This window comes from Stegastes partitus, unplaced genomic scaffold (genome assembly GCF_000690725.1).
Source record: "Stegastes partitus isolate 25-593 unplaced genomic scaffold, Stegastes_partitus-1.0.2 Scaffold134, whole genome shotgun sequence".
Lineage (NCBI taxonomy): Eukaryota > Metazoa > Chordata > Actinopteri > Pomacentridae > Stegastes > Stegastes partitus.
Genome location: NW_007577865.1, coordinates 147690 through 165755, shown reverse-complemented (window position 1 = coordinate 165755; position 18066 = coordinate 147690). Strand labels below are relative to the sequence as shown.

Sequence of the window (18066 nt, the reverse complement as noted above, 5' to 3'; positions counted from 1 at the left end):
GTTCTATTCTATTCTATTCTATTCTATTTCTCAACAACAGATTAGTAGCAGATCTGCTTTTATAGAGCTTTCATAGGACTTTCCCACTTGTATACACAGACTGGATTTGGATTTGGCCAGTGTCACTATATGGTAGATAGTATATGATGTTGAATTAACAGTGTTCAGTGACTCCAGAACAGTTTTTCGTATCGTGACAAAACACACACAAGATCTGTCCGTCTTGGCTTGTGATGCTGTAAATGCCAGCTGGTGATGTGAAGCTATATTAAACATGTATTAAACACTGATGGCAGGAAAATGGAGATGAACCATGGCCTAACCAATCCTGATTCCACCATTCAGAACCAGTGGTGTCGCCTCTCCACGGCTACGCTCCGCATTATCAGACAGAATCATTTACTGAAATGCTGTTGTTTGGAAATATTTGAGCAATAAACCAGCCACTGATATATTGTGAATCAATAATTCATACTTACTCCATTCAGACCCAGAATTCTTCCTGGAAGTCCAGGTGGACCGGGAGGACCAGGAGGTCCCTGAGAGGAAGAGAGTCAGAATATTTATTATACACATTAAAGGTCAAATCCCTAAGGGTTTAGAGTGCGACATTTTGTTCACGAGACAAGACAACACATGTCAAATATCCAATCAAAGTAAAGGCATGCATTCATGTTTCATTAAACTGTTCTTTTTAAACTTGCAATGACAGAGTTTTATGGCCACCTTGGAGCAGCAGAAGCAGGAATCACAAAAGTGACTTATAAAGATGATTTGGTGGTCAGTGAACAGTGGCCTATTTACACAAGAAGTAGATGTGAAAGAACACTAATATTAAATTTTTTGCTGTGTTTGTGTTTAGCAGATAATTGTTAAGTTCATTTTTTTTGCTTCCTTTCTACCATCCCTGAACTAATCTGGCAGTCTAGCTGTTAAATCTTCCAGCGTGTTCACCAGCTAGCTGTCTAACTGTCTCTGGTGTTACTTAGTGGTTTCACTGAAAATAGCTGTTTAGCTAGAAACAAGGCTGAGGAGGGTTTTTGAGCTGGAAAGCTGAAAAACTAGCTTAAAGATCATTTCACTGAAATGTTTATTAGAGCTGATAACTGAAGAGTCAATTCTAAATACAAATAAACAGCCTCTTTCATATCCAAGCAGTCATGTGATCCACTTTGTAAAAAGATTGTCTGGTTTTAAAATCTGAGTTATGTGTGAATACACCTGGGATTGATAATTGTTAAATGCGCTGATGTACAATATTGATGCTTTGGCTGGACGATAGTGCTCTTTGCATTCCCTCCTTTTCTTACCTGCAGGCCGACAGAATCTCCTCTGTCACCTTTCCTCCCAGGGATACCAGGTCGCCCCTGCAACAATAGAAAGAATAATCTTTACACTGACAAATATTGTCATTGAATGTATCTCCTACAGTGGCTTCAGATATTTATTCTGTATACCTGTTCAGAAGACTCTAGAGGTGTTCATTTCCTTACAATATACAGTATGACCAATAAAAGTACTCACTGGGCGTCCAGGGAAACCGTATTCTCCTTTTTGTCCAGTAGGTCCAATCGGGCCCTGAAATAAAAAATAAACACACATTAAATAATCTGCACGTGAACATCAGTAAGCCCTTCTTATTGAATAATTTTTCAAGACTTTATTAATAATCAGACTAGATTTGTTCTAAGTGTCTATTGACAGTGCTAATGAAACATATAAATGTATTTAATTTAGACTCACCATGAGTCCAGCAGATCCTGGGAAGCCACGGTCTCCCTGTGAAAATTCAAAGCAAGTACAGCAAAATGTTAAATGAGAATCCAGCTAAATGTGGCATGTAGAGAATAAAATAACTGGCAGAAATGAACATGTTTTCAGTAAATTTCTCTGGCTGTAGTTTCAACCAGCTCAACCCCATTCAGCTTCCTTAAAAGCTCTGAGCTCTGCTATATTTATTATAATTTGTAATTATTATATAAATACTGTCATACAAAGATAGCCACAAATGTATTTGTGTGAAAAAAAGAAACGACTGAAAGTGGGTCAATTTAAAATAAACATTTTGGAAAGTAGTTGATATGCCAAACTAAAATTTTCCAAATATCTTCATAAATATCAATATTTTATGCTGTAAAATTTTCAGGCAAATCAAAGATGGTTGAGCTTTAATTGTTCTCAGAATTTGATCATTTGACATAGAATGATCCTTATAGGTTGGACTGACTCAGGTGACCCTGAACCATCCCTTAGTCATGGTGCTTTAAGCCCACATGGCTTCTCTTCTACTCGTCTCTTTCACACTCCATACATTTATATGCCACCGTTGCATGTCACTAACATTATGTCTTCTCTCTCCTGTAGTTTTATGTTTTGTCCTCTCTGCAGGTATTTCTGGCTGCGAAGCTACAAGTTTCTGATCTGTGGTAAATGACTTCACCAACGTCCACAGTTCTTATTGATCTCTGATGCAAGTTTGTTTCTGCTGTCCTTTACCCTCACCCCAGCTGGTTGAGGCAGATGTCTGCTCTCCCTGAATCTTTGGATGTGTTAGGTTTCTATCTTTAATACAACATTGTAGAGTGTGAACCTCATCATGTGAAGTTCGCTGAGATGACTTGTGTTGTGAGTTGGTGCTATTTAAATAAAACTGTATTGAATTTCATGAAATAATCTCTCATGACTAACCAGGACACATATGGTCCCAGTACTGGATATATCACCTTTGTCTTTGACCAGTGCAGTAACTGAAGGAGCCAACTGGAGCTCAGTTGTTTAAGTGGGAACCAGTATTTTTCTTTTTAGGTGTTTTGCCCAGAACGGTGAACAGTTTTCTGAAAGCTGAAGCAACAGGTTGCCACAATAATGTTCTGTGAGACCTTGTTTGTGGTGTATTTTAAATATGTTAGAGCTCAGTTATCCACATGAATGACAAAGTCTAATGACAAATTTGATCCCTGCCTTTGATTCACAGAACATGGTGCAACACGTCATTAAGATCATCCAGGTGTAGCATCTCAGTGGGTTTAAGCGTTGACTTAGCCTAATACAGTGAGGGTATACGCATCAGTTAGTTAGTAGGTAAATGACTAGCCAGTTAGTTAGGGGTAAAGGATTATTGGTCTGGTACCTTTATGCCTTTGGGCCCCTGAGGCCCTCTAGGTGCAGACAAGATCGAGCCATCAGCAGCAATAGTCACTCCTGGTTCTCCTTTTTCTCCCTGTTAAAGCAAATAAACAGAAACTATTGTATGATATTTTTGTACATCGCAGAAGGTTTTTTTTCTGCCTGGATAAATAAATATTTATTGAACAATATTTATTACAGAGCATATTTTGCTTCACCTTAATCCCTGATGGCCCCTGGACACCTGGAAGTCCCAGGTCCCCTTTAGGTCCTCTAGGGCCCTGACGAGGGATAAAACCATGGTCAGGCAAAGCTGAGCGGTGTAGCAAAGATACCCATGAAACTATTATTTTTCCAGCATCTAAAATTTTATTTGAGTAATCTTGAAGGTGTCAGTAAGATTTGCAGTGCTTCATGAACCTACCCAGTTTAGCCCAAAGATAGCAAAAGCAAAATTGAAAAAAACATCATGACATTGCATTCAAATAATTGTTGCATCTCTGTTTGCATCCAAAACTGTCTGAACTCAGTTAACTGGTGGAACACAAACTCAGCATAGAGTGGTGTAGCAACGTGATCTTACTGGAAATCCAGCTCTGCCAGGCAAACCTTCAGGGCCCTGCAGACAGACAAAAGTACACATAAAAGCAAAAGCAAAAGGGTTATTTATCTCTTCTGCTATTAATACATGTCACGCTCATGCACAGCATCACCAAACACATCTGCAGCCACAGCAACTTAAAATGGCAATGATGACCTGAGAGCATGTCAAGAGGAGGAGAGATGAGGATTCACAAACTGCTTTTAAACTGCACATCCCATAATGTCAGCTCTGCGTTTTGTAGCTTTAGTGAATGTTTAACTAAGAACAATGTCACAGCTTCTGTAATCCCCTCATCGGCCTCCTGCTGTCATTGTTAGCAGAAATTTCAATCTGGATTTTAAAACATAGAAAGGCACCAGAAACAGTCACTTTGTATTAGTAGCTAAAAGCTACGCACCATAGGCCCTGGTGGTCCTCTGATCTCTGTGAAGTTGAAGATACCTTCTGTAACATTGAGGAGCAGCTGCAAAAAGAACATCTGGGTTCTCAGTTTTAGAACACACAGAGATTTGTTAAAGAAAAAAAAAAGAAAAAAACGCAGCATGCATACATCCTGTAGATTCAAGACAGATCCAGGAGGTCCAGGAGGCCCAGGTGGTCCTGGGATACTGAGTCCATCAACGCCTCGATCACCCTGCAGTACACATAATGTGAACTAATTAGTTCTTTTAAAAAAATAATTGTAAAGGTAGTAAACATCATAGACAAGGCAGCAGCAACCAGGAACATGAAGTGTATGATACAACTAAAATTGCATTAAGCTGCGTCCAGAAAGTGAAACAAACTGTACACTGGTTTGGTTTTGCAACTCTACCTGAGGTCCTGGACTGCCTTTGTCTCCTTTGGCCCCCTGTTTGTAAAGAGAAGGACGTATTGGTCACACTCCGCATAGAACAGCGTTAACACTGCATTGCATACATCCTCCTGTTTAAAAAATGCTAATTGGAACATTCACAGATAAAAAGATTTCATCATTACACAGGAAGAGTTTTACATTTTAACAAATCGTGAACAGAACAATTACTTTTGAACTACTTAGCAAACAGTTGTGTAGTTTTAGACTCAGCTGTTACAGAGAGACATGAATTTCTATTTGAAGTTGTATTTCATGCTACCAGTCGGATGTAGAAGGAAGTATTATTTGCACTCTTTTATCTCTGTTTTTGGTCTCCACCAGCTCTGAAGGGAAATATTCAGCCCTTGAGCTGCTTCATGCTCCGCTATGGTCACGAGTTTGTTGCAAACTGTGAACTGTCTCCTATTTGATGCTGTGCAAGTTATGAACAGCAGCTTAATCTTTTTTTTTTTTTTTTTTACACTAATACAATAGCATTTTTTTTTTTTTTTTTTTACACTAATACAATAGCAGAGTTTCACATTATAATCCCTTACATTATTCATGACTGTAAATGATCCATGACACTTCCATATCTGTCCACAACATTACATTTGGACAACCCTACTTAGAGCCATATTACCTCCATCTAACACCTGTTACTCACCCGAGCACCTGGTAGTCCAGCAGGACCCTGAAGACCCTCCGGTCCTGGGTCCCCTGGTTCACCCTGCAATCACAGGTAACACAGGGTCAAAGTGATTTCACTGTACCGTGTTTACCTGGGACTGTATACTTACATACATTTAATTATAAATGTCTATTCAACATATATTAACAAGACTCTTTTACAAATGGGGAAAATGTGTGTCAGCACAGGACAGTGGCCTTAAACAGATAATGAGAATAGTGTAAAAATCTCTAAATTAACATCTGTCGTTTGCCAAATATAAACATTAACGACTGAGAATAAATAGATGAGATCATGTACTGTATGATGAAAAATAATTCTGAGGGACGTTTTAAAGCTAATTTACCTTGACAGAGAGGCCTGGTGCGCCTGGAGCTCCATCCCCACCCTACAGAAGACACAAGAGAGTATCTTCATAAACAAAGCAATGAGAAAAATACAAAGTTCATGCAAAAGCAGCCCACTCACAGAAGAACCATGCATATAGTATTATCAACTGTTAAAGTCATGCTAGCTACTTTCTCCAAGCACAATGCAAACAAATATTCATAAATTAATTACCTGTAGCCCCCGAGGCCCAGGTAGGCCTGGTGGACCCTACAAAGTACAAAACAGAAAACATTTGCAATATATGAAACAATACACACACTGCACATAAACACACGCTCACACTGACCTGTGGGCCTCTGACTCCAGCTCCAATGAGCATGTCGCTCTTTCCAGATCCCTCCATATCCTGTAAACAAAAACACAGTCTGATGTTACACAGTGACCCACGTGGAGAGGACGATGTCAGGTTTAGCTCTTTCCTATTCCACAGTAACTCATGATCTCCTTCTCAGCTTATCAGTTAAAATAGAGCTGAAGAGTAGGAGTTATGTGGACGGCAGGTGCCTGATATAAAATGGATTCACCTCAGCAAAGAATTTGGTTCCTTGAGGGCCAGGTGGGCCAGGGGGTCCTGGAGGACCTGCTGGGCCCCTCTTTCCTGGTGGACCAATAGGCCCTTGGAGTCCTAGAGTTCCTTCTTCCCCCACAGTGCCACATTCACCCTGCACATACAAACAAGACACTGCTATCAGCAACAGGTGCCTCACTGACATTTAGCAGTTTTTCTGTTCAGAACAAGAACAATGTTTATTCTGGTGAAAGCACATGTGCACAGCATGCAAACTTTCTTTGCGTTACTCTAGTTTGAGTAATATAAATTACCTTTGGACCAGGTGGCCCAGGTATCCCTTGGTCACCCTAAAGATGTGAAGTAAGAACAAAGAATGAAAATGGCTTCTTGAACAAGTAACATCAAGACAATATAACATCAGTACTGACAGACGCCGTCCAAAACACAGTGTGACGTGTATATGGAACAGTATCAGAAAAGCACTTGTCATCAGTATCATACGTCAACAATCGCTAACTTGTCCTCTTCATTAAAATAAAAACAAAAAACTTGAAACCATGGCCAGTCACTTGAGGCCAGTGATGTCCACATTTTCAAAAACCGTTCGACAAGTAGGGACAGTTTCACTTTGTGTAGATATTGTCTAATGAGCTTCTCGGACACAATCCGTCTTGATGGTCGTACCTTTTCTCCCACGTCTCCAGGTGGACCAGGAATCCCATCTCTTCCTGCTGGACCCTGGATAAATGCGGACAGACATGAGCAGAGTGTACACAGATAAAGCAGTGATAAGCCACTGTGCTGGTATGAAAATATTTTTCAGTGTTGATCCTTTAGCCAGGTAGCAACGCCAAGTCCAAAGGTGACGGTCGGTCACTTTAAAGGAATAATCGAATTTCTGGCATATACCTCAGCTTCCTTATGTGATGATGTCATCCCCACCAGTGTTGCTCTGAGTTCTCACCATGAGAATAACATGATAACATTATAAAGAGTAGTGTAGACAATGTTCAGGAATTGTTTACTAGTGTCATTTTAAAGTAAGATTAATGCCGTTGTATGGTATTTAAACTTTGACAAACCTGGCTGCATTTAAACAAACTAACGTATCTCCCATGTAGAGTTTAAGATCAAGACCACTCTGACCGCCATTCAGCTAAACGTAGCATAAAGCAGTGGTGTCAGCAACACAGTGGTGAGGATGACTTCATCGTGTTTTCTTACCACATCACAGGAAAGCTGAAGTTTCGAGAAATTCAATGTATTCCTTTAACCGAGCAGTACTCGACCAAAGCACAGCATTGTTTCTGTAGCATTTGTTTAGCACGAACTGACAGTATAAGATGCGTTTCGGTGTGAATTCCAAGGCACACTGAATTATGTTCTTCAATTTTGAGCAGATCTGAACACATCAGTGTGCCTTGGTGCATTGAAAACAGTTGATTTACAGCAAAATACAACAAGAGAAAAGTAGAGTTCTTCCTTTACCATGTTGGATGAAACAAGCACAAGGCAGCTGGCTTTTAGGGTTAATAGTGTGTACGGCTGGTTTGTGGTCAGTTCCTTTCAGTTCAAGTTTTTTTTTTTTTTATGACAGCTTTTGAACAGAAAGTAAATGAATCACGGGGTTTATCAAGATGAAAAGAAAGCAGTGATACCTGGCACACAAACACACACATATATACACTCATATACACAAACTCTTCAGCCAGTGAAGTGAAAACAGTTTAAGCTTAGGTGGTTGCCAGCCAGCAGTTAAGACAACATGGTTGGAGATGATGTACAGTCAATATTGCCTGAGCATTGAGGCACTGGGCTAAGGTTGGTCTTCATTATTAGTTTCACTGGTTTGACATGGAGAAAGCAAAAACCTGATTTACAGTAAATTTGGCACTGTGACTGTCTCAGCCTTACATTTATTATCTCCAGCAGATGAGCACTGCTACCTCAATACTCCGGCTTTTGACTGTAATTCTGAATTTGTTTGCTGGTTTTTCAAACAAACCAGGTCAGTGTACCTCGCCTGAACCCCAAGCTGACCCGCAGTCAAGCCCAGAACCAGAACCAAAGCTGGAGTCAGAACTGAAGCCAGAACTGAAGCCAGAACTTAAACCAGAGCTGACACCAGAGCCCAAGTCTGAGCTGAGGACAGAGGACAACTCTGAGCTTAAACCTGAACCATCAGGTCCAGAACCACTAAAGCAATCCTCAAACATCTGGAACAGAATAGAGACGAGGGAGGGATGGCAGGAGTGACAGATAATAAAAACAGTAGAAGAAAATAAGGAGGGGAACAGAATAAAGAATGATGACAGAGATGAAGGAAGACATAACAGAGGGTGAAATAAGGGGGCAGAGGCAAAGGGAGGATAGAGGACAGACAGGTCATTGACTTTGACATACACAAATACAAATCACTACAGTATGATTTAATAAAAAACTAAAGGTTTATCTAACTAGATTGACAATGAAAGCAACTAAAATGAGAGCAGATGCTGGAAGGTGGAAACGAAGAAAAACAGACAACACTCAGTGATAATAAAATGACAGAAATGCAGCAACACTGCAACTAACATATGAGAAGTAAACATAAAAAGACATTTAGTTTCACTGAAAAGTAGATTTTCTAGAAAAAAAAACAACAATGTGAAAACAATACTCAGATCCACTGTTGATCATTGCTTAGCTCTGCATATTTCTACCATAATTTAACTTAGCTTCAACTGAAACCCAACTTACTTGTATTCCATGTTTTCCTGGGAGTCCATTTCTTCCAGGCACACCAGTTGGTCCATTATACCCTGGAGAGAGGCCTTCAGGGGTGTCAGACGATGACATGTGGGGTCCAGGGGGACCAGGAGGCCCTGGAGGCCCTGGTGGACCAGGAGGACCCTGAAGGAAAGAGAATGATTATTTTTTTTCCCACTTTGTAAATGAAATGATATCGTTATCATTTCTGTCTTTCTCTTACCCTGATGAGTACAGTATCACTGTCCAGGTCCTCCAACAGGGCATCTGGTCCGTACTGAAACACATTTGGTGAGATGTTTGTCTTTCTCTCAGGTCTAATCTATACTTACCACATGCTGTTTACATCAATAAAATGCAGTATCATCCAAATTATTTGAACAAACAAAACACAACTGGCAAAACCGTAAACTAGTGTTACTTACAGGTACACTGCGTGATCTTGGAGGTCCAGGAGGCCCAGGAAGGCCAGGGGGGCCTGGTGAACCAAGTCCTGGGTCTCCCTGTAGAGGGGAAGGCAGAAGAAAGAGGATAGGAGATTAAGATTGACTTCCAATGTTCCAAGTGTGACAGGAACACTGGGAGCTTGGTATCGCCACATAGGACAGCAATTTGAAATGAATGGTGGCCAAATTTAGATTACATATATGTTTTAGTTTTAGAGATGCCATGGCAGAGCTTTCTTTTAAAAATCAAAACTTGTGTTTAGAATAAAGGATCTAACATTTTCTATAGGTCATGAATGACAATATGGATGCTTTAGCTGTACCTTTTCTCCTTTAATTCCAGCTTCTCCATTCAAACCTGGAAAGCCTGGAGATCCTATCTGACCCTGAAGGTGAAAATACAGTTATAAAGTACAGCAACAAAACAGAAAAAATACCCACAAGGAAACCCCAAACAAGCTGATGATTAACTTACTGGATCTCCCTTATCACCTTTGAATCCCTGTGAAGAGAAGCAGGGTTCAGGATCAGTGTTCAGGTTATCCTGTTCAAAAAACACATTGACACGCTCTCTCTCTTTTTGACGTACAAACCTTCTGTCCATCTCTCCCTGGTTGCCCAGGAGATCCAGGGGTTCCTGGTGGTCCTTGTGGCCCAAACGGTCCAAGCTGAGTGTCCCCAGGTACGAAGGGGGGGCCTGGGGGACCAGGTGGGCCACGTGGTCCAGGATCGCCACGCTCTCCTTTTAATCCAGGCCTGACCTGACCCTGTAAATTTAAATAAAAGTGTTTAAATCATTTAGATCTGTAGAGAAAACGAACTGTATCAAAATATGGGGATCAGAGAGAAAAAGGCAGGTCCATGTCTGAACTTACGTCTCCTGATCGCTCTCCTGGCTCCTCGGTCCGGTGTGGCACTAAACACAGTATACGACATAATACATATTATAATCCATATTATATAATACACAGTGTAAAATGAACACTGAGAGGATTTTGATGCCTAACTGAATGGTTTGTATGTTGTAATTTACCCCATAACCCAAAATTCTTGATTGATTAACGATGTTTTGATTCTATTCAGATGTTCATCAAGCCAGAGTGGTCAAAACTCATTTCATTAATCATTTTCTTTTTAAATGCAATATCGTCGTATATTTACACTCTGTGTTTTAAATCTATCTCAGTTCTATATAAAGTAGCAAAACTTGTCGCTACAACCTAAGAGATAACACAAAGATAAAAATCCTCAAGGTCCAGTTAATTAATGACATGTCTGATAACAGTAAATGAAGAGTACATAAAGGTTCATTCGGACCTTTTAGCAGTTCGTCATTGCGAGTCGTGTGACCGGAATACTCCTCAAGCTCCGCCTCTGGAGCCTCAGTGGGTGGAGCTCTAACAGGAACAGTATCCTCCTCCTATAAATAAGAATAGTAAGACTGTTAGTTCAGGTCAGCAGAATTAGAAGGGTTCTTCTGCAGTTTGCTCATCAAAAATCTACTCAATATAATAATGCTCATGAGGGAATCAAAATCCAAGGCGGCTCTTCCCACTGAGCATGAATTCTGTCTGGGTTTTTCGTGAACACACTGAAAAGCTTAAGTCATGAAAAAGCTGAAAAAACTAGACTTTGTGTGGCTCTTGAAAACTTAAGTCACAAGGATTCATTCTCTGGAGACCAAGAATGTGTGATGGATCAGCTGATCCAATGGTTGATGGACTTACGAATGGAAAGACCATCAGACCAGCATCTCCATTGTCAAAATGTTGTTGCTAAAAACACATGCTGATTGTCAAAGTGAGCTGCAAGGTGGCTCGGTGGTTAGCACCGTTGCCTCGCAGCAAGAAGGTCGCCGGTTCTGAGTGGAGTTTACATGTTCTCCCCGTGCAGTGTGGGTTCTCTCCGGGTTCTCCGGCTTCCTCACACACAGTCCAAAAACATGTTGAGGTTAATTGGTGATTCTGAATTGTCCTTAGGTGTGAATGTGAGTGTGCTTGGTTTTCTGTCTCTAAGTGTAGCCCTGTGATAGACTGGCGCCTTAAGTCAGCTGGGATAGGCTCCAGCCCCCCCACAACCCTAATGAGGATTAAGCGGTGTATAGATAATGGATGGAGGGATGGATGATTGTTAAAGTGACATAGCATCTGTTGTAGAGTCCATTTAAAGTATAAAAATGAGCTGCAAGTACATAGTAAAAACTGCATCACACAGTTAATAACAAATAATATTGTGCTGTCAGTGCTGTTTGTCTACTCTGCTGCTGATGAAATTCTCTCAAGAAACCATCCATTTCCTGTCAAGGTTCAGTGTCAGTGTGGATTCTGAGATGTTTGAGGTCAGACTGACTTCCAGGCTGTGGGAGGATGAAACACGGATGTATTTCTTGTACTTGTACACAGAGGTTAAATTGGGATTTGTGAGGAGGGGGAGCACTTCTCCAGTGAGATCGAGGTCATAGATTGTGCAGATGGTAGAGACAGGGGGCTTTATCTTTGGTAATAGGGGAAACTACATATTATGTCATCAAAATGATAATTCACAGAACGATGTAAATAATTAATGGCGTCACTACTGCTGTGTCACCTGTGTTAATGGCAGGCAGTCTGTAAATCTTACTGCTGTGTGATTCTACATCTACATATGATCATAAGAACGGGGAAAGCATCACTCTCAGTTTCCGACACAAATGGACTTATGCTCATAATTGTCATTTTATCACAGCTCTTCAACTCTAAACAGCTTGTTGCTGCCGATACATGCACTGTAAACAGTGCTTTATCCATCCATCCATCCATCCATCCATCCATCCATCCATCCATCCATCCATCCATCCATCCATCCATCCATCCATCCATCCATCCATCCATAAACCGACCTGTTTTCTCCTCTGTGTGCTCTTCATCGTGTCTTCTTCTGTCTCTCTGTCATCCAGAGCGTCGTCTCCACTGGCATACCCAGAGGCCTGCATCAAAACATCATATTACAGGCGTGTTAAAGAAAACAAGCCTACACGAGAATTTATAAAACCAATAACAACATAGTGCCCCACTTTAGCTAAGTACGAATATCAACTGCAAACTCTCTTGAACATCCAATTGTCGGCTGAGGTGTTTGATATGCAGAGAAATCCAGGAGGAGTTATATTATTCATTTAAAACTACTGCAGATGCATACAACACTGATCTGCAAGCAAAGTGCTTCCAGAATAAGTAAAAAGTAGTAAAACTTTATCTAATTTGGGTCACTAATAAAGAACATTATCAGTCAAAAGTGCTAATTAACTAGATTCACTTTCGAAACACTGTCTGCACATTTGTCTTGGCCAGAGTTTAAACAGAACATGTGCTGTTACTTTTTTAGGATATCCTGTTGTCACATGTAATAACTTGTACATTTGTCAGTGCCTGATATTTTGCATTTTTTGACCCCAGGAAGCAGAGAAGCCTTGAAACTTTGTAAACAACGCAGATGACTTCTGTTATATTTGTGGGAAAATCCATCTATGGCTGCTGTTAAAATGTGCAAAGAGATTATCCTACTGCTATATGTAAGAAGCAAGACAAAAAGCTGTGTGTACACTGAATAAAGACAGAACGTTGTTGATTTATGTAATGTTTTAGCTTGTATTCGGTAATGCATTTAATCAGTCGGAGGACATTTTTTTTTGTCTTAATTCTTGACACTTTTCAGAATATAAGTATTCTGTCTAATATAAGACTTATAAATCTATTATATTAATACACATAAACCTATGTATATTTGCAATAAAACGCAATTATTAAATATTTTGAAGAAAGAATATTGTACTAAATCATTTGACCACAAGGGGGCGCTGTTGGCTCATTTGTATTTTATTCACGCAGCATTTTGAACTCCACACCCCTGTCTAGTATCAAATCATCCTGCACCTCTGCTATTGTGTGTATGTTTGTGTCTCACATAAGGATCGTCGTCTTCACACTGCTCCTCGGCTGCTCTGGGATCATCTTTTATGACCAGCTGCTGAATAGACCCCTGGAACAAGAGAGAGCGAGAGAGAGAATTAGGAATCTGTCATCCAAACACCTTAACGAGTCCATACAATTGTAAAAAGTCTGTTAACTGAACTGGGTTGGTGGGCAAGTAAACATGATAAGAGGAAAGTTTGAGCTGAGTGTGATGACTGACAGGAGCAGAGTTTTGTTTGTCCATTGATCACTGGGATTATTTGAGAATCAAGACAGGTGGATTTGTGGCTGTTGGATTTGTTACTGTTCTGGATAAAAATCCTGCAGCGGCAGAATGTAAAAAAGCACATCTATAATACAAGAATATTTCCATTTCACTTAATACTTGTATGCACTTTTTATGTTTATTTGTGAGCTTAAGGTACAAAATTTGAGTTTTACAAGCAGCATATAAAACACGACACAAGCTCAGCACACAGAACTACTCGTACACTGCTCACTTTGCATGGCTGAGGATAACAGATGCTTGTGACCAACAATACAGATATTTTTGATGCCTTAAAGGAAAAGTGTTCTTACTAATTTTTTCTGCATTTACATACATGTAGATAAGCTTCTCCACTGGGATGCAGCTACATTCAGATCTACTGAGGCCATTGTGTAAACCTGCACACTGCTTGATGTGTCATGGCTTCTTTTGTCTTGTCTGTGCCTCTGTATTGTTTTTATTTGTGTTTTAATGTTTGCTTATGGGCCAGTTGTGCCTTCATTTAACTGTTATGAAATGCAAACATTCATTAATATAAAAGGAGTTAATATTAGTTTTATAGCAAATGTTGCACATTATGTGTTACACACTGATGGAGCTCAACTGGTTGAGGCTGCCAGCTGTAGGTGTGGTTCTGTCTGACGTTTCTTCCTGCTAACATTTCCTCTCCACTGGAGCCAAGTGCTATTTAAGAGGGAGTTGATACTATACTAAAATCATACTAAGTGCCCTGAGCTGACAAATGTTATCGTTTGGAACAATATAAATAGAATTGAGTTAAATTAAGGTAATTGGTCTGAAGAATGTCCTGAAAGCCGACATGCTTAGCTTGAGTCCAAATTGATTTTCATATCTAAGGTGATGATACACCGCGAAACATTTCCTTCTAGCTTGACCACATTAGGCCGAATGACAAACTGTCTTGTTTCCTCATGTAGTTTTTCCATGATATTCCTCAACTCAACATTTGTTAGATTCATTCATGTTGAGGTAAACTGAGTCAGTCTAGCTTATGCTGAAAAAAAAAACATAAAACAAAAAAGGAACAAACTTTTGAATTAATATAGAAAAATCACAGAAAGTACTTCAACATAATAAAATAGCTTTCTTTTGGGTTTAGTAAGTCTGTTGGTCCAACTTAATGTATTTGTGTTGAGTCAACATAATTTATTAAGGTTGATTCAACTTATTTCTAACAGTTGGCGGAACTTAATTTAATCATGTTGGGTCAACTCATTTTATAGAATTAGAAATGACAATTGTTCTAACCCAAAGTGAATTAACCCAATCCAATAGAATTGCTAAATGCTGAAAAAAAGGTATTTTGTTGTGGGGAGATACTTTCCACGATTCATTTAAATAGTTTTTTCAATGTAGAAACACATTTTGCCATTTCAGATATGTCGCCTGTGAGTAATCTTTCTTGTCAGAAGACTTATTTCTGCTTTTATATCGAGCAGACTTGATCTTGGTAATGTCCCATTCTCTGGCCTTCCAAAGGAATCTTTAAATAAACTTCACATGATCCAAAATGCAGCATCTTCTCAACAAAATTAAATGTTAGTCTGGTTTTAAAGGCCCTTTTATTGGTTAACCGTTTATTTTAGAAATAAGTTTCAGATTTTGCTTTTAGCTTTTAAATAGCTTTTGTTAAAGGAAATTATACATGCAGTTTTATGTAATTTATTGGTATCAGACCCATTTATTACTTATATTCAGGACTTTTGTATTTTATTATCTTGTGTTTTGTTACAATTATATGTATATTAGTATTTTATTTTATTCTCTTTTACTGATGTAAAGCATTTTGAGTGACATTTGCTGTATGAACTGCGCTAAACAAATGCGGTTCTTCTTTATACTATTATCATTATTATTACTGTTGTTGTAAATTGAATGAGGTTGGGACACAGTTACATTAAGCAGCTATAATCAGTTTGGTCTTTGCAAAACCAAACCTTCATTTCTAGTCAGTCGGTGTCTTCAAGAACATATATTCAAAGTGTGACTGACTCTATTATCGCCTCTTTCTTTCTCTCTCTATAAGCACAGGAAGCATAGGAACCTCACACACACAAAGAAGTACAGTCCACTTGCTAATATCACCATAGAGACAAGATTTCCAAAGACCCACATGTGCGCACACAAACATGTACGACACTCACGCTCCCAGTATGATAGCGGCGGTGCTGCAGGTTTTTATGGGAACTAGGGGAGCTGTCCATTCTATTGGTCAAAAATCATAACATTTACAGCATTCACACACAAACACATGCAGATTGAGAAGGGCCCCATGGCATGACTGCACTCTTTTGAAGCCCAAGACAACAAATCAGGAGCGCACGCACACAACAGACGCACACACACAGTGACCCAGATAGACACAACTGGACATGACTGCTGCTGAGCGTGCATATATTCGGTTGTCATGCTTCAGATAACCCGTTCAGAAAGTCAGGCAACACTGAACAAAGCAGAATGAAGTGAGGATGACCGCATTGTCTCACCATGGCAACCACAAGTGACTACCAACTCGTGTTTTTCTTTTGTGGGCATTGTTGAGGTGGAACGGGACTGACAGTGATTCCTGTAGTAATGTCAGTGTCAAGAGTGTTTTTGTTGCTTACTCCCACTGTAGCTGCTTCTACAGGATGTGGTCCTTTCTTTTGACCGTCATTTATCCAGCCCTGGGAAACTCTGGGTTGACATTTTACACATAGTTCTGTTGAGTTTACGTTACTGCACCATCAGCCCTGACATCGCAGCACACTCCATAGCCTTGATCCGACCACAACTAAGCCATGTTGACATGTCCGACTTCCTCATCTGCTATCTATTTACTCCCCCATCCTTTCCTCCCTTCCACATCTCACTCCTCTTCCTCCCTTCTTCATCCTTTCTACTTGTTCCTCCCTTCTTACCCTTGGTCTCTGAACAGAGTCAGCTCGGGTTACAGTCACGGAACTGGGCATTGACATTTCTAACCCTGACTCTGTCCAGATCATCGTATTTCTTTTTGCTCATTTAAAGTAAACTATGACTACTGGCAAGACTCTGGAAGCATGTGCAGGTCTCTGCAATACCCTTTAAAGGAGAAGCTGTTCAGAAGATTATGTCATCTTCTTATTATTAACCAAAATGAAATTTGCAGTAAAACTGAGATGAACATAGAATGTTTTAGTTTCACAATCCTTCTATTAGTAATTGTAGCTGTCTGTTGTTACTGTTTGAAGTTTAGCTTTAAACCATAATAAGTAAGGAAAGAAAATGAGGATGTGAAGTGCCTTTGTTGTCTTTATGTTCTTGGCCACTTTGTTCACAGCTTCAATCCTGCATCCAATTACAAGCTGTATGATTTATGTCCTTCTCTATCGGTGCTGTTACTTTAGCTGTCTGACATTTTAGTACCTACAACCTCATAAACTAAGGATGGAACATGATGAACACATTCACATGTAGCTTTTCAACAGGGTAATTATTTATTTATTTATTTAGCCGATGCTCTGTGCAGTCAAACAGTCGATAATTTGCCAAAGCACTTGCTCTCAAAAAAATTGAAGAGTTCAGTTGCAGAAACAGATAACTCAATTTTTGTAGATTATCAAAAAACTTATTTTTGTTGTTTCCTTGAGATAATATCAATCAAAGTGAAGCTGAGTGGATTTGACTCAGTAGAAATGACATGAAAAAAATAGAAACAACTTAAGTTTGATTGATGTTGTCTCAGGTCGTCGATGGAAAAGTGTGTTTTCTGAAGGTTTGGGAAGAGTTATCTGTTTTAGCAAATTAACCCTTAAGTTGTCTTGTTAGTGTGAATGCTGGGAAGTTTCCAGCGGAGACAGAGTGAGAGGAGATGATATGTCTACTCTTTTACATGATAATTGGAGGCCAAAATGCACACAAACAAAGTCATTGTGAGACCAACTGCACACTAATATTGACACAGGCAGCCTCTCATTTTTTCCCTTTTTTTTGTGGTCCTTTCTTCCAGTAAAAAAAAAACTCTTTGGCATCCGCTTGATACAAAAACTACCACAGACATACTAAGTGTTTTTTTCCCCCAACTTACCACAAACTTGTCAAGCCCCGTGCTTCCTGCATTAGCAACAAAAATGCCTGAGTTGTGTGAGAAGCTGAGCTTCTCTGGCCTCCGATGGAAAGTCGTCCTCTCAGCCTCTCCACAGTCCATATAAAGACGCACCTCGTCATGCTCCACCACCACCTGACAGGCAGAGCAAACACTCCCATCACAAATATGCCTGATTTCCTCTATTGTTCTGAACTGTCTTCAAAGCACAAGGGTTTAATTTGAGGCCTTAGTGTAGATTAGCTGACAAAAAGCCCACTTCTGCTCTTCAAGGTCAGCTGCTCAAAGCACTTCTGCAATCAAGATATGCTGCAGTCACACCATGGAGCTGTTCTCCAGTGGCTGAGTAACAGCAGGCTCCATGGTGTGATGGAGCATATCTTGATTGCAGAAGTGCTTTGAGCAGCTGA

The 18066-nt window shown here is 39.8% G+C and overlaps 1 protein-coding gene across 1 annotated transcript in view; it reads right to left on the bottom strand.

The window, feature by feature from the left end:
• The window catches only part of col15a1b (collagen, type XV, alpha 1b), a 59908-nt gene that overhangs the window by 9549 nt on the left and 32293 nt on the right, over positions 1 to 18066 (bottom strand). The window contains exons 5-32 of the mRNA XM_008278845.1: positions 17639 to 17791; positions 13294 to 13368; positions 12230 to 12316; positions 10669 to 10771; positions 10227 to 10267; positions 9945 to 10118; positions 9827 to 9853; positions 9675 to 9737; positions 9331 to 9408; positions 9129 to 9182; positions 8897 to 9049; positions 6842 to 6895; positions 6469 to 6504; positions 6171 to 6308; positions 5933 to 5992; positions 5818 to 5853; positions 5603 to 5644; positions 5233 to 5295; positions 4545 to 4580; positions 4281 to 4364; positions 4128 to 4193; positions 3710 to 3745; positions 3345 to 3407; positions 3131 to 3220; positions 1744 to 1779; positions 1525 to 1578; positions 1311 to 1367; positions 480 to 539 (exon numbers count right to left, since the gene is read on the bottom strand). Of these exons, the coding sequence (XP_008277067.1) occupies positions 480 to 539; positions 1311 to 1367; positions 1525 to 1578; positions 1744 to 1779; positions 3131 to 3220; positions 3345 to 3407; positions 3710 to 3745; positions 4128 to 4193; positions 4281 to 4364; positions 4545 to 4580; positions 5233 to 5295; positions 5603 to 5644; positions 5818 to 5853; positions 5933 to 5992; positions 6171 to 6308; positions 6469 to 6504; positions 6842 to 6895; positions 8897 to 9049; positions 9129 to 9182; positions 9331 to 9408; positions 9675 to 9737; positions 9827 to 9853; positions 9945 to 10118; positions 10227 to 10267; positions 10669 to 10771; positions 12230 to 12316; positions 13294 to 13368; positions 17639 to 17791 (2019 nt within the window). The remainder of the gene's footprint in view (positions 1 to 479; positions 540 to 1310; positions 1368 to 1524; positions 1579 to 1743; positions 1780 to 3130; positions 3221 to 3344; positions 3408 to 3709; positions 3746 to 4127; positions 4194 to 4280; positions 4365 to 4544; positions 4581 to 5232; positions 5296 to 5602; positions 5645 to 5817; positions 5854 to 5932; positions 5993 to 6170; positions 6309 to 6468; positions 6505 to 6841; positions 6896 to 8896; positions 9050 to 9128; positions 9183 to 9330; positions 9409 to 9674; positions 9738 to 9826; positions 9854 to 9944; positions 10119 to 10226; positions 10268 to 10668; positions 10772 to 12229; positions 12317 to 13293; positions 13369 to 17638; positions 17792 to 18066) is intronic.